At 42.4% G+C, this 26,457-nt stretch overlaps 2 protein-coding genes across 2 annotated transcripts in view; one reads left to right on the forward strand and one right to left on the reverse strand.

Annotated features, from left to right (window-relative positions):
- LOC124712371 overlaps positions 1–13,269 on the forward strand; it is a 155,072-nt gene extending 141,803 nt beyond the window's left edge. The window contains exon 10 of the mRNA XM_047242667.1: positions 13,204–13,269. Within this exon, the coding sequence (XP_047098623.1) occupies positions 13,204–13,269 (66 nt within the window). The remainder of the gene's footprint in view (positions 1–13,203) is intronic.
- A 5,814-nt stretch (positions 13,270–19,083) lies between these two features.
- LOC124711504 (aldo-keto reductase family 1 member B1-like) overlaps positions 19,084–26,457 on the reverse strand; it is a 35,853-nt gene continuing 28,479 nt past the window's right edge. Inside the window, exons 3-7 of the mRNA XM_047241617.1 lie at positions 25,938–26,054; positions 24,807–24,998; positions 23,534–23,737; positions 22,305–22,453; positions 19,084–19,366 (exon numbers count right to left, since the gene is read on the reverse strand). Of these exons, the coding sequence (XP_047097573.1) occupies positions 19,324–19,366; positions 22,305–22,453; positions 23,534–23,737; positions 24,807–24,998; positions 25,938–26,054 (705 nt within the window). The 3' untranslated portion in view covers positions 19,084–19,323. The remainder of the gene's footprint in view (positions 19,367–22,304; positions 22,454–23,533; positions 23,738–24,806; positions 24,999–25,937; positions 26,055–26,457) is intronic.

The following is a 26,457-nucleotide window of genomic DNA, read 5'->3' on the forward strand; positions in this document are numbered from 1 at the left end:
ACGGTATTGGTGATTAGTTGAGAAAACCGTCCCGAAACGCATGAGCTACAAAACACCACCGTTTCCTGCTCATGTACCCCGACATCAGTATGGGATATGAAAACACCACCGTTTCCTGCTCATGTACCCCGACATCAGTATGGGATATGATCACCAAACACGCGTACACAGGCCGCACAAAGGGTTGGCATACTCTGGATCAGGCGGTCGAGCACCTGCTGGGGTATAGCCTATATTCTTGCACCAGTGCCTGTCGGAGCTCCGGAAGTGTCCTAGGGGTTTGAAGACGTGCAGCAATACGTCGGCCGAGAGCATCCCAGACGTGCTCGATGGGGTTTAGGTATGGAGAACAGGCAGGCCACTCCATTCCCCTGATAGCTTCGGTTTCAAGGTACTTCTCCACTATGGCAGCTCGGTGGGGCCGTGTGTTATCATCCATGAGGAGCAATGTGGGACCCACTGCACCTCTGAAAAGGCGTACATACTGGTGCAAAATGACGTCCCAATACACCTGGCCTGTTACAGTTCCTCTGTCAAAGACATGCAGGGGTGTACGTGCACCAATCACAATCCCACCCCACACCATCAAATCACGACCTCCCTACAGGTCCCTTTCAAGGACTTTAAGGGGTTGGTATCTGGTTCCTGGTTCACTCCAGGTGAAAACCCGGCGAGAATCACTGTTCAGACTATACCTGGACTCGTCTGTGAACATGGGACCACTGTTCCAATGACCACGTACGGTCTTCTTGACACCAGGCTTTACGGGCTCTCCTGTGACCAGGGGTCAGTGGAATGCACCTTGCAGGTCTCCGGGCGAATAAGCCATGTCTGTTCAGTCGTCTGTAGACTGTGTGTCTGCCCGCCTCTCGTGGTCGTGAGGTAGCGTTCTCGCTTCCCACGCCCGGGTTCCCGGGTTCGATTCCCGGCGGGGTCAGGGATTTCCTCTGCCTCGTGATGGCTGGGTGTTGTGTGATGTCCTTAGGTTAGTTAGGTTTAAGTAGTTCTAAGTTCTAGGGGACTGATGACCTTAGATGTTAAGTCCCATAGTGCTCAGAGCCATTTAGACTGTGTGTCTGGAAACATCTGTTCCAGTGGCTGCGGTAAGGCCCCGAGCAAGGCTACCTGCAGTACTCCGTGGCCGTCTGCGGGCACTGATGGTGAGATATAGGTCTTCTTGTGGTGTTGTTCACTGTGGACGTCCCGTACTGCAGCGTCTGGACACGTTTCCTGTCTGCTGGAATCGTTGCCATAGTCTTGAGATCACACTTTGTGGCACACGGAGGGCCCGTGCTACGACCTGCTCTGTATGACTAGCTTCCAGTCGCCCTAGTATTCTACCCCTCATAACCTCATCAATATGTGTTCTTTGAGCCAATTTCAACATACAGTCACCATTAGCACGCCTGAAAACGTCTGCACACTTACTCGCTGCATCGTACTCTGACATGCACCAACACACCTCTGCGTATGTGGACTGCTGCCAGCGCCACCGTGCGACGACCGCAGATCAAATGCACCGCACGGTTATACTCCGAGGTGATATAAAGCCGCAAACCGCTCACCAGAGCGTTGTTTCACCATGTATCAGCATTATCCTTAATTTATGAGCATGAATGTATTTGGTCCAATGACGGATGCGCTCGTCAGGATGAATACGTGGATGATGTGGAGGTTATTGAGGCAGCAAGACCTACGTTGGGTCCAATGGTGACCAATAGAATGGTACTATGCAAGTATACAGGCCTCCTAGTAAGGTGGCATAAGACCGTCGCACTGAAAGGAGCTTATGTTTAAAAATAGGGTTTTGTAGCCAAAACAGTGAACAATAATGTGGTGTATTGAAATCCTGGCTATAACCAGCCTGCTTTTAGAAAAAAATGTGTTGCGTTACTTACTTAACGCCCCTCTGCGTATAAAATGCCCTTTCTACGTTACAAGAAGTGACAGGCGCATGCTTAAGCGAAGAAATTGCGGACAAAGTCAAATCAAGTTCAAAGTTTTCGATGGAAAATATTTTTTGTCAACTTCATAAACTCAAATTCAGAGTTCAGTAAGATAACTTCGTTCATCTTACCTTTTTCTACAATAACTACTTCTGCTTTGGACAATTGCAAAGATTTTTTAACTTCAATAATTGTGAGAGATTCTTCCAGCTACCTGTGGCTTCCATCTTCGTTAATTCCACGGGTAAATGGGAAAAATTTGGTCTGAAAGTTCTTGGTTGAAATACGCATCTCAAATGCCACATCAGTGTTTTTAATGCAAGTAGCATTTAGTCGCATCTAAAATGTCTACGACCCAAAACCAAAAATAAATAAATAAAATTGTGGGGCAGTAACTTAACTCATTTCTATGGAATGAAGCAAATAGATGTTGTTATCAATAAATTTGCAGACATTTACAGTCTCCTCAAGACTTCACTAAAATTACACTGAGATGACAAAAGTCGTGGGCTAGCGATAAGCACATATAAAGATGGCAGTAGTTTCGCGCACACAAGGTATAAAAGGGCAATGCGCTGACAGACCTTTCATTTCCGGACTGAAGTGCCTAGAACCGCTCGGCCACAGCGGCCGGCCACGACGGAGATTAACGGACATTGAACACGAAATCGTATTTGGAGGCAGACGCATTGGACGTTCCATTTCGGACATTTTTAGAGATTTCAGTATTCCGATATTCACTGTGCAAAGACTGTGCAGCCAATGCCAGATTTCAGGCACTATCTCTCAACACGGACAACGCAATGGCGGGCGGTCTTCACTTAACGACCGAGAACAGCGTCTTTTCCGTAGAGCTGTCAGTGCTAACAGACAAGCAACACTGCATGAAATAGCCCCAGAAATCAGTGTGTGGTGTACGACGAATGTATCCGTTAGGACAGTGCGGCGAAACCCAGCGTTAATGGGCTGTGACAGCAGACGATCGACGCGAGTGCCTTTACTACCAGCTTGCAAGCTTGCAGCGCGTCTCCTGGACTCGTGACCATATCATTTGCAGCCTAGACTACCAGAAAACCGTGGCCTGGTCAGATGAGTTCAGATTTCAGTTGATGGTAGGGCTCCTGCGTGACGCAGATCCCACGAAGCCGCGGACCCAAGTTGTCAACAAGGCACTGAGCAAGCTGCTGCTTAGTCCATAAAGGTGTTGGCTGTTTTCACGTGGAATGGACTGCGTTCTCTGGACCAACTGAACCGATCATTGACTGGTAATGGTTATGATCGGCTAACTTGAGACCATTCGCAGCCATTCATGGACTTCATGTCCAAAAAAACGATGACATTTTCATGACTGACAATGCGCAGGGTCATATGCCACAACTATTCGCGGTTTGCTTGAAGTACATTCTGGTCAATTTGAGCAAATGATTTGGCCACCCAAATCACCCGGCATGAATCCTATCGAACATTAACTGGACGTACTCTAGAGGTCAGTTTGTGCACAACATCTTGCACCCTCCTGCTACAGAGGCAGCGTGGCTCAATATTTCTGCAGGGGACTTCCAACGGCTTGTTGAGTCCATGTCATGTCGAGTTGCTGCACTACGCCGGGAAAAATTAGGTCCGACATTGTATTAGGAGGTATCCTATGACATTCGTAACTTTAGTGTGTAACGGTAAAAGATGGTAGCAAATATCCAGGTTAAAATAGGTTGTGATGGCAATATACTTTAAAATGCGGCATCGTGGGCAGGTGCTTCCAAGAATACCTTCGATAGGAAAAAAATTTAGTATATGACTTAATTAATGCTATCAGAATTATTAACAAGCCTTTTTAATTTGTGCGTCTGTTTACCTTGTTTGTGGAATATACCAGAGTATTCACGTTGTCATATTGTAGACGTACTGTTTCAGCTGCACGATGTAGCTCATGGGCTAAAATTTTAATGAGCTTTAAGTCAGAATAAAACGTTTTAATTGCTTTCCCACATTTCATTATACACGGGACAGCATCCCTTAACAAAAATGGGACCATATTTTTATTTAAGTTCGTAGGTAGGAAGTAAATTGACTTTTATCTACATGCATCGGACCGAACTGCGGCGCTTGAGGTCACCACGAAGTGAATTACAAAATTCGCAAAACTGCTAATGTTCTGCACTGTTAGCGTAATTAATATGAGAGAATCATCAATGAAAGACGGAAGAAAAATGCTATAACAAGCATTATAAATGTCTGACTTTATGTAGTTAAATCGATTAAATCTTCTAAATACGTATTTATTCGCCAAATGACCAAAACAAACAAAAATCCATGCAACATGCATTTGCGTGGAGTTCCGCGCTGTAGTCATCAGGCAGGAGAAGAGGGTACGAAATAAAGTATGGCAGTATTTTTTCACGAATAGATACAAATTTTAATTCATAGCTTCAGCCCAAATCATTATCTTAAATTAACAGTGTGTTCCGAAACTTTCCTGTTCCAGCAATGTACTCTGACATCATATCTGCCACAGATCGTCCCCTATCCTGAGGTACAGAATAGGTAACCCACCGATATTGACGTCCTGTGCTGAGACGTGCACAGTCAAAACATCGTGGTTTCACTGTCATTTAACGTCTTTCAGTACGTGCTAATGTCAGTATCACTCGAACAGCTGACCAGCTTCTTCGTTCCGATATGCTAGCTTCGAGGAGCTGGTCCATAACAACCAGCACTTTGTCAAAGTGGCATTTGTCAGTGGATTTCCGCACATTGTGTGAGCGTGTGGGTGCTATTCTGTCATCCTGCGCAACGGATTAATCTGAGATATACCCTTTACCCTGTGGCTCCTGCAAGGACGTCAATGTGGAATTGCAAGATGCAATTTCCACCCCCACACTACTACAGAAGTCAGACAGACGCTCCTAACGTTCTAAAGAGAAATGCCTGAAAAACTTTCAGCAATAAATATCTTCTGCAGTCGTCCGCTGTAAGGAAATGACACAAAAATTCACAAAATTTCTTACGTAACTATTGGGATACTTTGGTACTGGAGTAGTGCTAGTTAGTGTCAGAAAAACATGAAACTAACGAAAATTATTATTTATTTTTCAAACATTCTGAGAAATCACTATGGTACTAGAATGAGATTTTCACTCTGCAGCGGAGTGTGCACTGATATGAAACTTCCTGGCAGATTAAAACTGTGTGCCCGACCGAGACTCGAACTCGGGACCTTTGCCTTTCGCGGGCAAGTGCTCTACCAACTGGCAGAAGTAAAGCTGTGAGTACCGGGCGTGAGTCATGCTTCGGTAGCTCAGTTGGTAGAGCACTTGCCCGCGAAAGGCAAAGGTCCCGAGTTCGAGTCTCGGTCGGGCACACAGTTTTAATCTGCCAGGAAGTTTCACTATGGTACTTTTAGTTATGAATTGAACAAGTTATTTCCAGGTTCTTTTCGGGATGTGAAGTTACCTCTTAAGGATAAGATACGCTAATGAACTTTCTGTACAAAGTTAAAGATAGTTTGTAATTGACTTGGCAGAATGGCTGAGAGCCGCGCCTACTCCACTTGAATAATTATCCGTTAGAATGTTGCTAGGTACGGTTGAGGCTGTCGCGTGTGAAATGCAGTGAAATGTACTGTTGTGGAGGAAATATGGGGCTCACAAGAGCTGTAGCACACAACACCGTAAGCTGCGATGACTGCTGTCTGCGCCGCTGGCTGCTGACAATAAGATAACTCTCGTTCTATCTGGAATGACCTTTGCCAATCAAACTCTCCCTACGCCTTGATGAAGGACTCCTATACGCCCCTAGTCTAACTATTGGCGTGCTACACTGGTCAGATAACCAGTCCACCATGATGCTACTCAAAAATTCGCTCGCAAGCGTTTAACTATAACTCTGTCCGTTCACACCGCACTATAAGTGTGGTGGCCAACACAGTGAACAATGCTTAATCGCAAGGACTCAATACAGAGTCGCACTCCAATTCGCTCTCGACAGAGGCGCATTCCCAGTGAAGTACTGACGAGAGACTTGTTCCTCACTCTTTGAGTACACGTACGAGAGCGCACGCTCTCGTTACGTGTTCTCGCTCCAAGAGCGACAACGGAACGACCCTTCTCCACGCCAGACGTGAAGGGGTATATCTTTCGGTCTCTTCCATTACTCCTTCAGCTCAAGGCGTCGTCTGCCAATCAGCATTGCTCTTCTAAAACGGGAGAATGACGTTTCGTTTAAGGCGACCAATCCGGAAATCTGTAGCATCGGCGTTTGGCGTTTGCTTTGACCCTGTGAAAGTCTCTGAAACTGCGTGCTCTGTTTGTACAGAATGCGTAGGCTGGGCACTCCCACACAATGTAGCGGAATTTGCTTTCAAGCCGAACACGGGGTCGTTCTCCCTTTCACTTGGGCAAACGCTGTCTGCTCTATGCACAGTCACCGGCTGACATAGATAGGCTGAGTCGTCCTCTGAAGGGACCGGCCCCCCGGGGTGCAGTTTGCATCTTCCGAACTAAAAGCCCCTGCTACCGTCGTGTCTTGAATGTGTGTGTGTGTACGCCAGCCTCGAGTATTTAAATCTTGGTTCGCATTTGTGGTTTATTTGTTATTTGCATATCGTTTACATGAATTCATACAACATTGACTTTATCTTATCGAGTTTGGGTTCGAATGAAGCGTGTTGATGTGTGGAATATGATTGTGAGGGCGGAATATGTAAGCAATGAAGGTCAGGAGACCACGACGTCTTACATACAATTGTGGACCGTATCGTTGCAAGGATGGCTACCCATTCGTCTCTGGCTCTTTTACATATCTTCCTTAATGTGTTTCGTGCCGACGACACCAACAGGCGGCATTCAATCTGTCAGTGAACTGTGGTCATTATGTTTTGGTTTATCAGTGCGTATATTATCAAAATTCTAACCAGTTTTCCTACTCAAAATAAGTTAAAATTATGAGTGACTTGTTTATCCAAAGGTTTTTAACTTTGTAGACGTTTATGTTACCCTCCCGATACCAGTATTAAATTCAGAATCTCTGCTGCCAAATAATAACTACGTTCGTTGGTCGTATTTTATTACCGTCGTTGAAATGAGCTCTGTGCTGGTAATTTTAGACAGAATTAAGCAGTTTTTAGCTCCAGGTACTTACACATTGAAGTGGCAGAGGTCATGGATAGCGATATGCACATATATAGATGGCGGTAGTATCGTGTACAAAAGCTATAAAAGGGCAGTGCATTGGCGCAGCTGTTATTTCTACTCAGCTGATTCATGTGAAACGTTTTCCGACGTGATTGTGGGCGCACGACGGGAGGCAGACGCATGAGAGATCCCATTTCGGAAATCGTTAGGGAATCCAATATTCTGAGATCCACAGTCTCAAGAGTGTGCCGAGAATACCAAATTTCAGGCATTACCTCTCACCACGTGAACGCAGTGTCCTAACGGATACGTTCATCGCACGTACCAGATTGATTTCTGCGGTTATTTCACGCAGTGTGTTCTCAGTTAGTACTGACAACTCAAAGCAAACTCCGCTGCTATCGGTCGTTAAGTAAGGCCGTCGATCACTGCGATGAACGTGATAACTTATGATATTGTAATTCTACGACTGACGACAAAGGACTGAAAAGAAGTTGAACAGAATGGATAATTTCTTGAAAATTTATGTTTGTGACACAGCTGTCAATATTGCTTCGCGATTTGGATTCAGCTTTGCTAAGATTTCGCAATTTTAAGTAGTGTGAGTTCGACACAGTTTACTGGGGACAGAAAGTATTCGTTTTCTCAGCAGATGGAGACAAGTCAGACGGGCCTGGCATTCCCTGAGTGATTAGCAAGTGGCGTTCACTGCACCTCTAGAGCAGTGGCCTCGCTTTACGCCGAGGATGCGAGAACGTGAAATTCGCCTTCCTGTTTGTACATCAAAGTGGATCCCGTCCCGATACCTTCCTGGCGTGGGAAAAGTCGTTACTGCTCTCTAAAATTTACAGCGTGTGCTACCAAGCACGGGGCAGACACGTATAGCCAATGTAGAAAGACCGTTTGAAGGCTGTACCAACCTCATGATTTCGAATTGTACGTTTTGCTAAGGTAACTGGGAAGTTTCAATTACTTTCCCCTGTTTTAACAGATGCATACGTTTTTGCTTTGAAAATTGTGCACAATTTGTGGAGAGTGATCTTGGTGTTCGAAGGGATTAGTTTCCCAAATCTAGCGTGGTGCTTATGGGCACCTGTTTTCTGTTTCCTAAGACTGTAAGTTTTGTTGAAGCGTAGTGTATCTCACCTTCTGAGCACTCGTACTAATTTCGACACGCACCTTGTTTGGTCGGTTATTTACGTTTTAATATTTAATGTACCTCGTGAAGTTCCCAGATATAGAGGTCTTATCCGTTTACATCTTCCAATCTTCCAGGTAACGTGAATCCTACAGAGTTTAGAGTCACTCACTTTATTTTGGAATAGTTTTCAGAAGATTATTTAGTTTTACGGACTGTTCAGTGAATTAGATAAAACAAAAATTTTTGGAGTGTCGATCTGACTTACATTTTGAGACCACTGACTTCCTACAACTCCGTTCTGGTTAAACGAGCCTTAAATCATAAATATAACCTGCTGTATTTCTAAAGTATTTGCTTCACTGTGACGAACTGCCGTTGTGTGTGAAGAAGCATTAGTTTTACATATGTTTATAAAGAGAGACAGAGGTGTTAACGGCAGTGTAAGGGTCACATCGCCGGCCGAAGTGGCCGAGCGGTTCTAGGCGCTACAGTCTGGAACCGCGCGACCGCTGCGGTCGCAGGTTCGAATCCTGCCTCGGGCATGGATGTGTGTGATGTCCTTAGGTTAGTTAGGTTTAAGTAGTTCTAAGTTCTAGGGGACTGATGACCTCAGAAGTTAAGTCCCATAGTGCCCAGAGCCATTTTTTAAAGGTCACATCTTTTGTTAGCAGTATAGTTACACCAACCTCTTCCAGGTCTGTCTCCCTATATGTTAACTTTGTTGATTGGTGCATTGCGTTCTGGTCAGTGCACACTCTCGATGACAAGTTTTCATATGACACAATCATTATCAGCCAAAGTTAAACAAGGGTGGTGGAATGCAGTTAGGAGATTCTTAGAGAATTAGAGTGGAAAGGAGATACTAAAGGTAGTAGATGAAATTTGCTGTTTGGACAGCAAAACAGCTGATGATGGCAGAAGTAAACGGAATATAAAATGTAGACTGGCATTAGCAAGGAAAGCTCTTCTGAGAGATAGAGAGATTTGCTAACATCAGATATCAGTTCACGTATTAGGAGTCTTTTCTAAAATTATTTATCGGGGGTATTGCTTTGTATGGAAATTAAACACAGTAAAGATATGAAAAGATAGAAGATTTTGGAAGTGGTATTACAGAATAATACTGAAGATTAGATGCGTAGATAACACAAACAATAAGGAGACACTAAATCGAGTCGGGGGGAGAATGTCTGTGTGGTACAACTCGACTGAAAAACGATGTATGTAAATTGATAGGAACCTTCTGAGGCATCAAGGAATGGTCAGTTTAGTACCAAACGGAGGGTTGGGAGGGTAAAAATTGTAGAGGGAGGCGAAGACTAGTCTCTGACGTCATCAGTCCCCTAGACTTAGAACTACTTGAACCTAACTAACCTAACGACATCACACACGTCCATGCCCGAAGCAGGATTCGAACCTGCGACCGTAGCAGTAGAGAGGTTCCGAACTGAAGCGCCTAGAACCGCTCAGCCACAGCGGCCGGCTACTTGGGTGCTCACTTTATTTTGCCTAATCCTTGTAGTTATTGACACGGTAGAGTATTTTCTAACAATATCCGTGATATACACTTACGTAGTAGGACACTAGTAATTATGCCATTAATTTAAATTACGCACTGTGAATTCCTGCAAAATTCGTGAAAGTGCTGATCTATACTTAAGTAATATTAAAAATGTGACAGTAACTGTATGTAGCGCTTTCACGACTAAATCGCTGAACCGATTTTGATGAAATCTGATATAAAGGTAGCTTAAACACCGAATAGGAACATAGACTACGTTAGAAAGTGCGCAGTACAACAAATTTATTGATTTGAAGAATATAACACGAAATAAGGAACAATAATTACTCTTTGACAAACCTACACACATCAAAAAAGTTTTGCATCACCCCGGTTCCTAGAACTCCTGAAGACAGACGCTGACTGCGTATATTGCATCACAGACACAGTTCCTTTGTTCAGAGATGTCACTAAACCCGCCAAAAGACGTAAACAACCATGCATGAGCAGCGCCTATTAGACGGAGGGGGTCCGACAGCCGATCAGTTCCAGTCATTCCACCAGGAAGGAGGTACACGACTCGTGTTGTCTGTAGTTAACCATGCCTAGACGGTGAATAACGCGGTTCGATCGCGTCCACATTGTTACTTTGGGCCAGGAAGGGCTCTCAACAAGGAAAGTGTCCAGGCGTCTCGGAGTGGATCAAAGCGATGTTGTTCGGATATGGAGGAGATACAGAGAGACAGAAACTGTCGATGACATGACTCGCTCAGGCCGCCAGGGGCTACTACTGCAGTGGATAACCGCTACCTACGGATTATGGCTCCGATGAACACTGACAGCAGCGCTACGATGTTAAATAATGCTTTTCGTGCAGCCAAAGGACGTCATGTTACGACTCAAACTGTGGGCAGTAGGCTACATGATGCGCAACTTCACTCCCGACCTACATGGCTAGGTCCATCTTTGCAACCATGTCACCATGCAGCGGTACAGATGGGCCAGCGAGATGCCCTATGGACCGCTCAGGACTGGCATCACGTTCTCTTCACCGATGAGTGTCGCGTATGCTTCAACCAGACAATCGTCGGAGACCTGTTTGGAAGCAACCCGGTCAGGCTGAACGCCTTAGTCACACTGTCCAGCGAGTGCAGCGGGGTGGAGGTTCCCTGGTGTTTTGGGGTGGCATTATGTGGGGCCGACGTACGCCGCTGGTGGTCATGGAAGGCGCCGTAACGGCTGTAACGATATACGTGAATATCATCCTCCGACCGATAGTGCAATCATATCGGCAGCATGTTGGCGAGGCATTCGTCTACATGGACGACAATCCGCGTCCCCACCGTGCATGTCATGTGAATGACTTCCTTCAGGATAACGTCATCGCTCGACCACAGTGACCAGCATGTTCTCCAGACATGAACCCTATCGAACATGCCTGGGATAGATTGAAAAGGGCTGTTTGTGGACGACTTGGCCCACCAACCACCCTGCGGGTTCTACGCCAAATCGCCGTTGAGGGACAATCTGGACCAACAGTGCCTTGATGAACTTGTGGATAGTATGCCACTACGAATACAGGCATGCATCAGTGCAAGAGGACGTGCTACTGGGTATTAGAGGTACCGGTGTGTACAGCAGTCTGGACCACCACTTCTGAAGGTCTGGCTGTATGGTGGTACCACATACAATGTATGATTTCATAAGCAATAAAAAGGGAGGAAATGATGTTTATGTTGATCTCTATTCTAATTTTCTGTACAGGTTCCGGAACTCTCGGAACCGAGGTGCTGCAAAAGTTTTTTTGATATTTATATTTACTCTCTGACTTTATAACTTCATCATACTTGTGAAAACGCTTCTATTGTTTGATACGTTGTGCATAAACTCATTCAACGTAATGAATACAATGCTCACACAGTCATCTACGTGTTTAATCCATACTTCCATATTAGTCACAAGCCCGTGGGATTTTAGATACTCAGCGTCACGCGGCGCTTATACACTGAAGCGGCAAAGAAACTGGTATAGGCATGCGTATTCAAATTCAGAGATATGTAAAGAGGCAGAATACGGCAGTTGTTAGATCGGCTACTGCTGCTACAATGGCAGGTTATCAAGATTTAAGTGAGTGAACGTGGTGTCATAGGCGGCCCACAGGCGATGGGACACAGCGTCTCCGAGGTAGCGCTGAAGTGGGGATTTTCCCGAACGACCATTTCACGAGTTTACCGTGAATATCACGAATACGGTAAAACATCAAACCTCCGCCACCGCTGCGGCCGGAAAGAGATCCCGCAAGAACGGGACCAACGATGACTCAAGAGAACCGGTCAACGTGACAGAAGTGCAACCCTTCCGCAAAGTACTGCAGATTGCAATGCTGTGCTATCAACAAGTGTCAGCGCGCGATCTATTCATCGATATGGGCTTTCGGAGCCGAAGGCCCACACGTGTACCCTTGACGACTACACAACACGAAACTTTACGCCTCGCCTGGGCCAGTCAACACCGACATTGGACTGTTGATGAGTGGAAACATGTTGCCTAATCGAACGACTCTCGTTTCAAAATTTATCGTTCGGAAGAACGTGTACGGTTATGGAGACAATCTCATTAATCCACGGACCCTGCATGTCAGCAGGGGACTGTTCAAGCTGGTGGAGATTCCGTAATGGTGTGAGACGTGTGCGGTTGGAGTGATGTGGATCCACTGATACGTCTAGATGTGACTCTTAACAGGTGACACGTACGTAAGCATCCTGTCTGATCACCTGCATCCATTGGGCATTCTGACGTACTTGGGAAATTCCAGCAGGACAGTGCGACAAGCCGCACGTCCAGAATTGCTACAGAGCGGCTCCAAGAACACTCTTCTGAGTTGAAGGACCTCCGTTGGCCACCAAACTCCCCAGACATCAACATTATTTAGCATATCTGTGATGCTGTGCAACGTGCTGTTAGAAGAGATCTCCACCCCCGCGTACTCTTACGGATTTATGGACAGCCCTACAGAATTCATGGTGTCAGTTCCCTCCAGCACTACTTCGGACATTAGTGGAGTCCATGCCACGTCGTGTTGCGACACATCTGCGTGCTCACGGGGGTCTAGACAGGTGTACCAGTTTCTTTAGCTCTTCAGTGTAGCTTCTGAGATGCATACCGATTTATATCAATAGCTTGTGGTCATGCGGTTAACGTAGCTACCTGTACAGGATGTTCCCGTGTACGATTCAAACCAGACTGGAATTTTTTCCCCTCGTGACTGAGTGTGTGTTTTGTCTTCATCATTATTTTATCATGACCAACGTATAACTTGCCGTAGTGGCGCCAACTAAAAAAGCTTGCACCAAGCGCACGAACGTTCCGATCGGTGCCTCCCAGCCAATAAAGCCACAAGCATATTTCATTTCATTTTACTGGTATTTCAGCACAGCCGTGGGTGACACTTACTGTAAGATAATTTTGTATTGCCTTTTTCCACAGGTGCTGAAAGCTGCCTACTCACTGTTCAATTTCATGTACCAGGCAGCTGAGACGGGTAATCACTAAGCTGATGACTCCACAAATCAGAATCTTTCTCACTTTCTGTATACACAGATAAGCACAGACTATTACTTGTATATTTTTAGTTACAGAAACAATATTGTAAAACAAAATCATAAGTTTTAAATTTCCTAGTTGAAATAACAATATACAACAATGAGCACAGGAAAGAAGTTTCAAATGTTAATGCAAGCCTTCCTTGTTAACCACCATTTATTTTGTTATTATTCTCCTATGAGTAATTTTATTTCACATTGACATTGATAAAACTACCAGCATATGTGACTAATGAAAGTGTAGAAGAAATTTTTAATTCGACAGAATTAATTTCGTAAAATGCAAATGTTGTGTACTATTCATGAAACCAAATTGCAATAATTTTTCGAAGGATTTACTTCACTAATTATAAGGTTGGTGCACAAGATCGTAGCATTATCCATAAGTTTTATAAATACAACAGACACACAACACAGAGACTTTAGTCATCAATAATATATTCTCCTTCACTATTTACAACAGCCTGTCAACGCTGGTGTAACTATTTCATTATGGACCGTGAAAATCACGTGATTTCCAGACGAAGAACTCGACAACCCATGTTCGGGTCGCATTTTCATCCTGAAAGTGAGTTCCTTGAAGGCTGTTCGATAGAAAGTGGTAAAGGTGAATATCTGAGGGCGTAAGATCATGAGAATAAGGCGGGTGCACAATGACTTCGCATCCCAACTCCTGTACAGTATTTTTTTCTGTTTTTTTCAGTCTAGCAGAATGCAGGAGGGCGTTGTGGAGTAGCATCACTTCATGCAGTCCTCCTGGTCGTTGTTCTTGGATTGCGACTGGAAGACGTCTCAGTTCTTGACCATAAATGACAGTAGTGATGTTTAGACCTTGAGGAAGCAATCTGTAGTACTGCACATTGTCGCTGTTCCACCAGATGCATAACGTTATCTTTTGTGGACTCGCGCTGGTCTCTCTATGGGAACTTGCTGCTTTGTTTGGTCTCGACCTTTCCTGTCTTTTCCTTACGTTGGCATATAGATGCCATTTCTCTTCAGCAGTAACGATACAGGATAGGAATGGTTGGTGTTGCTCACGAGCCAATTGATGACGAGCAAGCAGAGATCCACATATGGCCACCTGCTGATTTTTATGATTTAGGCTTGGAGCATACGGTACCCATATACGCTATTTTTCAACCTTCCCCATTGCAGGCAAATGTCACACGATGGTGGAATGATCACAGTTCATCAATTCTGTCAGTTGTGGAGTACACTGGTGCGAATCCTTGTGGATTAATGCCCTTAAACAACCGTCATGAAACGCTGAAAGTCTTCCTGGACGCCGCGCGGGGTTAGCCGAGTGATCTAGGGCCATCTTTGCCGGCCGGAGTGGCCGAGAGGTTTTAGGCTCTTGAGTCCGGAACCGCGCTGCTGCTACGGTCGCAGGTTCGAATCCTACCTCGAGCATGGATGCGTATGATGTCCTTAGGTTAGTTAGGTTTAAGTAGTTCTATGTCTAGAGGACTGATAACCTCAGATGTTAAGTCCCATAGTGCTCAGAACCATTTGAACTATTTGACCTTCATTTTCTAGTGTTCACAGCGCAACTCGCTGTCTCCAAATGACAAAACGACAATATGTAAACTCAAACAGAAACAGTGGACTACGAGTAAACAATGGAAATCGATAAATAAACCCGTAGCAACCGGAATACCAACAAGCAAACTAAAAACTCTACAAATTTATGCACGAAACAAATAATTTTTTATGAAGGTTATTTCAAAAATAATTAGCATAACGTTTTTGTTTTTCAGTACCTACATGTTCTTGTCCCCACGCTTTGGCTTCTCAGTCTCAACGATATAGATAACAGTACAGTGGATGGAACCACACCATAGTGGTAATTATACAGAGTCCAGACCAACATGTGGCTTCTGAAGAGAGGCAGCAACTTTTCCAGTAAATGCAAGGGCAACAGGCCAGCTGATCTGGACTTCCAACACCAACAAACATGGTCTTACAATGTTGGGATTGCAAACAACTTGAAAGGTGTAGCCACTATACACTGATTAGCCAAAACATTATGACTACTGCCCATCGCGACGCTGGGTGCCGTCTGGTGGTTTTGTGGAACGTCACGCGATAAAAAAAATAAAAATAAAAAAAATTTAAAAAGATATGGTAGCGGAGCAGACAGGAACGGAGGATCACCCTAGCGAAGATATGGACTGCAAATGGGGAAATCCATTGAGATAAGAAACTTTGACAAAGGGCAAGTTATTATTACGCAGAGCCTGTGAATTAGTATTTCGAAAACGGCGAAGCTAGTCGAATGTTCACGAGCCACGATGAGCCACAAAACGCCACTGTTTCCTGCGCATATACCGCGACATCAATATGCGATATGATTATCATGCATACGTACACAGGCCGCACAACGGATTGGCATACTGTGGATCAGGAGGTCGATCAGCTGCTCGGGTATAATCTCCCATTCTTGCACCAGTGTCTCTCGGAGCTCCTGAAGTGTCCTAGGGGTTTGAAGACGTGCAGCGATGCGTCGAACGAGAGCATCCCAGACGTGCGCGACGGGGTTTAGGTCTGGAGAACAGGCAGGTAACTCCATTCGCCTGATATCTTCTGTTTCAAGGTACCCCTCCACGATGGCAACTCGGTGGGGCCGTGCGTTATCATCCATCAGGAGGAAGGTGGGACCCACTGCATCCATGAAAAGGCAGACATACTGGTGCAAAATGACGTCCCGATACATCTGACCTGTTATAGTTCCTCTGTCAAAGACATGTAGAGGTGTACGTGCACCAATCATAATCCCACCCCACACCATCAAACCAAGACCTCGATACAGGTCCCTTTCAAAGACGTAAAGGCGTTGGTATCTGCTTCCTGGCTCACGCTAGATGAAAACCCGGCGAAAATCACTCGTCCGTGAACATAACCTGGGACCACTGTTCCAATGACCAATTACTGTGTTCTTGACACCAGACTTTAAGGGCTCTCCTGTGACCAGGGGTCAGTGGAATGTACTTTGCAGGTCTCCGGGCGAGTAAACCATGTCTGTTCAGTCGTCTTTAGACTGTGTGTCTGGAGACAACTGTTCCAGTGGCTGCGGTAATGTCTCGAGCAGGGCTACCTACAGTACTCCGCGGCCATCTGCGGGCACTGATGGTGAGATATTGGTCGTCTTGTGGTGTTGTACACTGTGGACGTCCCGTACTGTAGCGCCTGGACACGTTTCCTGTCTGCTGGAATCGTTGCCGTAATCTTGAGATCACACTTTGTGGCACACAGAGGGCCCGTGCTACGACCTGCTGTGTTTGACCAGCCTCCAGTCGCCCTGGTATTCTACCCCTCATAACGTCATCAATATTTGTTGTTTGAGCCATTTTCAACACACAGTCACCATTAGCACGTCTGAAAACTTCTGCACACTTACTCGCTGCATTGTTCTCTGACATGCACCAACACACCTCTGCGTATGTAGACTGCTGCCAGCGCCACCGTGCGACGACCGCATCTCAAATGCATAGTCATACCCCGAGGTGATTTAAACCCGAAAACCGCCCACCAGAGCGTTGTTTTACCATGTATCAGCATTATTCTTAATTTATGAGCATGAGTGTATAAAAACATTCTCTTCCGCATCCGAGCCGTTCTCTTTGTTCTTTATTGGTTTTGGTCCACCCTGGGTATTTTATTTCCCCGGTATCCACCATATCTGGTGAGCACTCCCCTATCCGCCACTTGGGGATGCGCCCGATGGGGGACCAGCAACCCCTCACGTTTGCCTGCGCAGAGTTGGACCATTTCTAACTGCCTATTTTCTTCAGATTAAAATTAAAGAATTTGTAGAAAGATATGAACTTAAGCAGGTATGACGCGATCAAATTGAAAGACAGACGTTGTTGAGTATTCCAAAGAGAACAATAGACAAAGATTAACTGAAATAATGGGAAGAAATACAACAGAGACGAATAGGGAGCTTTGAACGAGCGATGGTAGCAAAGAAACAACTACACAAAAAGACAAACCTAAGGAGAAATTCGTAAAAAGCACACGAGATACATGAATGTAATTGACAAAAGGAAAAATATATAAATACAGGAAATGAATCAGGCTAAAGGGAATACAGAATTTCAATATATGATGTTGACAAAAAGTGCAAAATGGCAAAGCGGCATTGGCTAAAGGAGAAATGGATCAAATGGCTATAAGCACTATGGGACTTAACATCTGAGGTCATCAGTCCCCTAGAACTAGAACTACTTAAACCTAACTAACCTAAGGACATCACACACATCCATTCCCGAGGCAGGATTCGAACCTGCGACCATAGCACCCGCGTAGTTCCGGACTGAAGCGCCTAGAACCGCTCGGCCACAGCGGCAGGCTTAAAGGAGAAATGCGAAGCTATATAAGCATGCATGACTATGAGAAAGATAGAAGGCTCTGCTGGAAAGTATTGTCTCTCAACTTTTTATATGAAAACTCTTAAATCTTTTTAAATAAAAGAAACGTTATTAACATTCCACATCTTTATTCCATATATCGACATACTTGCAGCCCTGTGTCGCTAGAGGGCTCCGAATTGTACCGTGTAACATGGCGGTGTGTAACGTAACTATGTCACTGCGTGAGAAACAGTGTGCTGTAATCGAGTTCGCGAATTCGAATAGTCTGTCAGCACATGGAGCCTGACAGTTATTAATTTATTCACAATGCGTTTGAGCACTCAGTAACAAATTTATGCACTAAATGTATATGAGGTTCATACCATATATCCTTGTGTAAGTTTTGTATGTATGTAAACTACTGCCGGCCGAGGTGATCGAGCGGTTCTAGGCGTTTCAGTCCAGAACTGCGCTGCTACGGCCGCAGGTTCGAATCCTGCCTCGGGCATGGATGTGTGTGATGTCCTTAGGTTAGTTAGGTTTAAGTAGTTCTAAGTCTAGGGGACTGATGACTTCAGCTGTTAACTCCCATAGTGCTTAGAGCCATTTGAACCATCTGAAGCACAAATTTCGCTTAAAATAGCGGGTACTTCCGTCTAGATTTGATCATTCAAAGTTTTGAGATTAATGTACGAACTTTGATCTTCAACAGTCACATCATCAGACACACTTGCAGACCTCATTTCAAATTAAAATTACTTAAAAACAAAATAACCTATGAATGAAACAAAGTCTTTGCTTCGTCATCGAGACTCTAATAGCAATGAAAGTAATTTTCAGAGCTGTCACATCATCCAATCCTCAAACTGTGCATTACGTTTTAAACGATTCTCGTACGTAGGATTACCTTTACTATATCTTGAAAAACTGATATACTATTTCCCAGCAAACACAAAACAATAAATGTGGATACTTTCGGGTATTTTAAGAGCTGCTGTGAAAACTTTCGAATAGTGATAGTAAGCAGTGAAAAATAATTCAGAAGTTTATCCGAAATAGTTCCTATACAATAACAAAGTATTGTGGGAGGATAGCAAGTATTAAGAAAAGAAATCAAGAAGGGCCATCTATAATATGGAGAAAATGTAACATTAAAATGGAGTTAAGTGGAAAAGAAACTGACAGAGAAAATCACATGGAAATAAACGGGGAAAATGTACACACCAAAACGACGTCTTTTCACGTAAAGAACTGTCGTGGAAACTGAGTTCTGACACACCCACCTTACATCTCTGTAATGGATACTTGGCAGCTGCAATGTTATCATGTTTATCAGCTAAGCAGTCAATTTTCCATTTTAAAAGTAAGTTAAGACAATATGGGTAGCACTGAGAGGAGTGATAAAAAAACTGTGATCTTTAAATTTCTTTCTTTTATGTAACAGGTGAACAAATGTGGTAAACATTAAATCTGAGTGTTCTTTATACGTATGTCATCACGTTTTCCATGAAAAACAAGGTAATTGTGCGTTTTGATAGCTGAATCCAAATGTTTTTCTACAGTCCTGATATAATATTATCACATCTGCTAATAGCAGCACAAATGCTTTGAGGCTCATTCATGTGTAGTCCACATACTTCTTGCACTTCACCTCAGAATTCGGCGTGGAATGGGTAATGTTTGTCATGGCCAGCCCTGAACAAAAAAGAAAAATATTATGGAAACGTCGATCATTTAACTTTCTTCAAAGCACATAGTGATCCTGATACAAGTACCACCAAGTGCTGCTCTACACTATAAAGTATTATAAATTATATTATAAACGCCCAGCCTGCTAATAAATCTTTTTGCTTATAAAGTTAAACCAGCAACTGACATCGGAATTGATATACACATTAACAAATACCTAATTACCAGATATTTGAACATGATTGTAATACTCGTTACTTACATGTACTTTCAGCGTATAAATGCCCCTCCTTAGAACAACTAAATCAGACAAGTAATCACATAACAGTTTGTATAATTTGTAAAAATTTGGTAGCAAATTTGAAGTCTTAAGAAACATAGAACTTAATACTTGGTAGCTGTAATTACCTTACCACGTTGGACTAATACTGTTATAACCGAAGTAACAGTAGTAGGCATGAAGTAGTAGGTATATATAGCGCGAGAGCAGAACTATATCTGTATAAAAGTGATTTATATGCAACGGAATGGACCGATAGCAACTCAGGAAGCTACAGTTACAGAGAACGATGTGAAAATAAGATGAAAGAATGGCTTTGTCCTCCAGTTTTTGGATGTTCAGGACGAGGTAAACATGAAAAATGTCATAAATCCGTGTGTTTACTTTTTGGTACCGATTTGTGATTGTTACAGCCATAATTATTGTTGTTTGTACCAAAGAAAAGTTCACAGTAAAAGCTACTGCATGCAATCAAGGTATTTTTTTATGGAGAATGCAGAATTTAGTCATTTCGATCTGTCTTGTAACAGTGATTGTAATTCAACAATGGAAGTACTTTCTTGGTGCACTGAGCAGCTGGAAGTAGAGGAAACTGCAGCCACTAAATCTCCAGATGACGCGTAGTTCTATTTGCTCTTCAACACTGATGGCATCCTATTGGAGAAAGTACTGCATTCTGGATGTAAAATACTCCCTCCATTCACATCTTCGAGAGGGAGCTTTACAGCTGGATGTTGCCATCGGAGAAAAAAAATTTAGTGTTCTATGAGTCGGAGCAAGGAATGTTAAATCCTTTAGTTGGTAGATAAGTTACAAAATTTAAAAAGAGAAATTGATAGGTTAAAGTTAGATGCAGTGGGGATTAGAAAAGTATGTTGATAAGAAGAACATGATTATGATGAAAATACGATTATCTTTGTTTTCTTTTTTTTGGGGGGGGGGGGTGTGTTTCGGGCGAAATTATCAGTCTTTTTTGGTGTGACCTGTCTTGACTGTCTCCCGTGTGTCAGCTTCTTCAACTCAAAGTAGCACTTACACTCAACATCCTCAATAGATAGTTGTATATATTTCAACCTTTGTCATCCCTTACAATTATTCCCCTCTACACTTCCCTCAAGAACCATGTGGGATGTGGGAGTTACGCTCTGATACCTTAAGGTGTGTCCTATCATCCTGTCCTTTCTTCTAACCAGTGCCCACATATTCCTTCCCTCTCCAGTTCTGTGGAAAACCTCACGTTTTGTCAGTCCACATAATTTTCAACATTCTTCTGTAGCACCTCATCTCAAATGCTTCTATTCTCTTCTTTTCCAGTTTTCTCACAGTCCATAGTTCACTACCATACAACACTGTGCTCCAGATGAACACTGTCATAAATTTCTACCCCAAATTAAGACTGCTTTCGTCCAGGGACGCCCTCTTGGACTGTACTAGTCAGATTTTTACGTCCTTCTTGCTTAGTCCGTCATGTATTATTTTGCTTCCATGGTAGCAGAACTCCTTCAGTTAATCTAATTTGCGGTCCTCAGTTTTGATCAATTTCCGGATAACTCATTTCTAATGCTCCTCATTACTTTCCTCTTTCTTGATTTATTTTCAAACCGAATTCTGTGTTTAATTCAGTTCATTCACTACGTCCTGTAATTCTTCCTCACTTACAATGAGGATCCATTTCTCCAGTAATTCAGTATCTCACTTCTTTCCACACTGATTCTTCCTGATGATTCTCTTAACCTTCAGTCTATTATTCATCATTACTAAATAATAATCTGTCTGCATCTGCTGCTGGGTACGCCTTACAACCCATTACCTGATTTCGGAATCTCTGCTTCATTATGATGAAATCCAAGTCGTACTTTCCCACCTCTTCACTATTTTTTTTTCAAAACATACGCTGTGCAGTCACATTAATGTGACCTCTTGTCAAACACCTGAATTAACAACTTTTGCAGCGCGGACCGCTCCGAGATATGCAAGAGGTTCTGGAAGGTACCGACAGGTATGTGGAGGCATACAGACTCCAGTACCATGGCCAGTTGGGCCGTGTTTCTCGGTTGAGGAGCCTTGACACGAACAGCCCAATCAAGGTGATCCCACAGTTTCTTGAATGGGTTTAAATCCGAGGAGTCTGATGGCTACGGGATTACGGTAAATTCATCGTGATGCTCTTCAAACCGCGCACATGCACTGTGAGCTGGGTGACACGTTGCATAGCCCTGCTGGTAGATGCCATCGTGCCGAGAAAAAAACAAACTGCATGCAGGGGTGGACATGGTCCCCAAGGATAGATGTATACTTGTGTTGATCCACTGCGCCTTCCAGAATGACGACATCACTCAGGGAATGCCATGAAAACATTCCCCAGACTATAACGCTTCATCTTCCGGCCTGGATTCTTCCAACCCTTCTCGAAAAATGGTTATCAGATTACTATCAACAGACGTAAGACAAGGGAAATGTAATGTAGTCATCAGTTTAGCAATGGAGGAAAGTGTTGCTGTAGGAAAGTTGAGAGACAGAGAGAGACCAGGGCTTGGCTAAAGCTTCAGATAATAGTACACAGCAGTAGACCACAACAAGAACAAGGGATATTACAGCATCTACTACCAAACTCGTCAACAGAAACACTGGTATTTAAAATTAATTTTAGTGATTGAAACTTACTCAGCAAAAGGGAAGATTCTGTAGTTCCTGTTGAATGTCTTGATGTAGGCCATGTCATCATCACTGAGGTTAAAATCAAAGATCTGGATGTTTTCCTCAATTCGACTTTTGTTGTAAGATTTTGGTATTGGCACTGTACCCAGTTGAAACTGCAACAAACAAATATTAATTTTTTCCTGATTCATATAATAAATTCTCCTCCCCCCACCCAATCTCTCTCTCTCTCTCTCTCTCTCTCTCTCTCTCTCTCTCTCTCTCACACACACACACACACACACACACACACACACACACACACACATTTGCATATTCTTCTCTCCTCCCAATTCCTGTCTCATACCTAGAATTCGCAGTTGCATCTCATCTCCTCTCAAATGCAGGACTACCAGAGAAACTAGCAATTGGTTTTCCTGCAATAGCATTTTCAGAATCATTCACAGTGTAAATTTATACAATAAACGTTTAATCGTTTTCGGTTTCATTACCCAGAAGCTCTGCTCCAGGAGAAGGCAATTTGAAGTTGTTCCATGTATGTTTTGTATCACCTGCTTTCTTCATCTAGATTACCTTTTCAAATGTATTCTCCACATTATAAACAACATTCTTTGTTTTTTTCTGTTAGATCAACGAGTGCATATTGTTAACATCAATTAAGAATTTCAAAAATGTTACTGCCGCAAGGTTAAGTGCATTCCTGTCTGCTGAACAATCTATATCAGTTACTGGTAAATAAATTCTTCCATAATGTGTATACAGTTATAACATACATTGTGTTTATCTGTCTAGAAGCAAATTTTGACTGATTTCTATTTTCACTATCTTACTGTCATGAACACAAAATAAAGCATTTAACAAGCTTGGAAATCGTAAGCTTCTTACCGTTGCGTCATTTTCTGTCTCACAATCTAAGTACCTGTTAGGTGTACCTTTCTTACCTATCTACAGTCTAACTCATTTCTTTCACATGAGCATGTATGTAAAAGAGGGTAGTTTAAATCACACAAAGGTGACAAGAAACCAGATATATAACTTGACAATATGTTCGAATTAGAATTCAAATGTTTTTAGTTGGATAGGGAATTAAGGGCCGTGTGAAACACAGAACAATACAGGTTACAGAGTATGAGAAATTTACACATTTTTATTTCACTGTATAAGAACAAACCTAATAATGCTAATCCTGATTTTTTCTATTAAATGAACTCCATACTGAAGCTGTTATTCCTTACCACATATCTAAGAACAACTTGAGCCACTGTTTTCTTGTATTTAGCAGCAAGTTCTTTGATTTTTGGATGTTCTAAGAGTGGCACTCCACCATCTGGCATCTTCATAGAGGGATTTGCAAGTGGGCTGTATGCAGTAATAAGTATGTCTCTCTGCTTGCAAAAATCGATCAATTTCTGTTGGTTGAGGTAAGGGTGACATTCAACCTGTATTAACAGACAATTCACATTATATGCATACCATTACAGGTCGCTAAAATTGACCACCAGGAAATGAGTAGATATTGGTATAATACATATATACTTTGTTACTTTATATTTAGTGGATAGTATCAGATAGCTATATTTCAAAACATTACACAAAAAAATACTCCAAATGGCTCTGAGCGCTATGGGACTTAACATCTATGGTCATCAGTCCCCTAGAACTTAGAACTACTTAAACCTAACTAACCTAAGGACATCACACAACACCCAGTCATCATGAGGCAGAGAAAATCCTTGACCCCACCGGGAATAGAACCCGGGAACCCGGGCGTGGGAAGCGAGAACGCTACCGCACGACCAGGAGCTGCGGACAAAACATTACACATTTATTGTTTTTGTGCACAATGAATTCTTGATGTTTGAGATGTACCTTGCTAGCACATCACCAGACACAGATGTGAAGTTATATAATGTGTAACTATCTTACACATAAGCGAATACTACACATATTAAAGTTGAAATTTAAAATTCGCAAATACCTTCACTTTTCACAGGATCACATGATTGCATATGATGATCCATCCCAATGAAAAACCTTCTGGAATTTTGTATTCATTTCTGAGGTACCATAGATCAATATTGCAGCTTTCAATGTGCACAAAAGAAACAATGTCTCACCACATTTAACAAAAAAGCTACTCATTCAAGTAATTTACAAGAGGGAACCAGTTATTTGATCACAGAATACATTGAAATTAAAAGCTTGGCTGGCTCTGTAGGATCACTATTATTGCTACATTAGGTTACATGTAAATATATTTTTTCCTATCAGTTTTAATTTACAAACTGAAGTATTACTGTTCTGTACCTGGCTCATGATATACCATACCCATCCAGATAAAAATATTGTTCGGTCGCTTATTTCAACAATATGCCCATATTGTTCATATTAGGAACTGCATGACTGGTTAATCATGGTTGTAAATGGTAAAGGAATATAAGCAGTTCATTAAGAACTACTCTTCGTTTTTTATGTGATAAAAATTGGCATGTTACACTATAACATTACCTGATTGGTAACTGGTTTGATTGAAGCTTTTTCAAGTACTCTGGTGAGCTGTTTGCTATTGAAATTGGACACTCCAATGTTCTTTGCTAGACCTAAACGAACACACTCTTCCATTTGTTTCCATGTGTCCACATAGTCGATGTCTACTGTAGCTGCAGCTCCATTTTCTGTTGGGTGATTGTTGTCTCCTTCCTATTGTAACAATTAGATCATTTCATACGCTATTGTCAGCTCATAATGTAAAGTAATAACACAAACCACACATTTTCAAATCGATATTTTAATAAATGAAGCAGTATTACATAATAAACACTTTGAGGCTAAGTTGGAAACACACGTGTTTTTCAAGTCGTGGTAAAAAGGAAAAAATTATGAAGAATATAATTATAGTATTAAAAGGTCTGCACCTGTACAGAACAGAACACTGGAGGCAGGAACTATATTGTAGGACTAGGATTAAAAGAGAAAATAAGAAAGAGTACTGTTGGAGGCAGAAAGGAATAGACATCAAGCGTCCAACATAATGAACACTTAGATGCCACAGGTGTATTAGTACAGTCATAACATGTATTATTCCAAGAAAGCAGTGTTTGAAGACAAAATATAGCAAATAACAAGGTATCATTTTGTACACATCATAATTTTTGTTAAAAAAAGTGACACACACTGAGTAAATTACTTTACCTACATAGCATGCAAATTCTACTTGTAATGTGCTTGCAGTAAGAATGATGTTACACTACAAGGATAATACATGTGGGTAGTGACAACAGGGAGAGGAGAGGGATGATAACATTCTAGATAAACTGGAATAATTAATTGATATGAATAACAACAAAGACACTCAGCTCAGAGGGCCAAAGTTTTAGTTACTCTGAAGAAGAATGTAAGTCCAATATTTCAATGCTCAGTGTTCCTCAGGTACCTTCTCACTGATCAAAACCTCTACTGTCTGACAAGAGATTATCATTACTTATGTCTTTATGAAATAATTTACATTTTCTCCTCTACATTTATATATACATTTTTACACTTACAAATTAATTTGCATCTCGTTGCTTTTTACATTTTTTTCCAGATAGCTATTTTGTGGCAGTGTTTTTATCATTGAATATTTCTTGTGCAGCTCACCTTATATGCAAAAGGCCAATGGATTAAATACAAGTCCAGATAATCCAATTTAAGATCTGCTAAACTTTTTTTAAGTGTTGGTACAACCACCTCTGGCCTGTGACGTGTATTCCACAACTGAAACAAGCAGGTTTCTGTTTTTTTATTGAATTTCTTACCAAGCTGCCGATCACTTAAACAATTTAATTAAATAAAACATAAAAAAGTCTAAAAATATATTTGCAAAATGTCTAATTTGAAAGTTCTTGCAGTGTAATTGACAGACTACACAAAATATATTTCTCACACTAATACATCAAGAAAGAAACTCTTTAGGAGCAGATATGAAAAGCTGATGAGAATAACTGTTAAGGAACTGTGTCAAGGAAACTTTCACTTTTGTTTACTCATACACATAACGGTTTTGTGATTAATGAGATGTGTGAAATTAAGGTGCATAATGGTATACATTATCTGATTACCTACCTTTATTTTCATCTTTAACTAGGCAAATGGGCATAAAAGCTTAGCATGTGACCAA

This window comes from Schistocerca piceifrons, chromosome 8, assembly GCF_021461385.2.
Source record: "Schistocerca piceifrons isolate TAMUIC-IGC-003096 chromosome 8, iqSchPice1.1, whole genome shotgun sequence".
NCBI lineage: Eukaryota > Metazoa > Arthropoda > Insecta > Orthoptera > Acrididae > Schistocerca > Schistocerca piceifrons.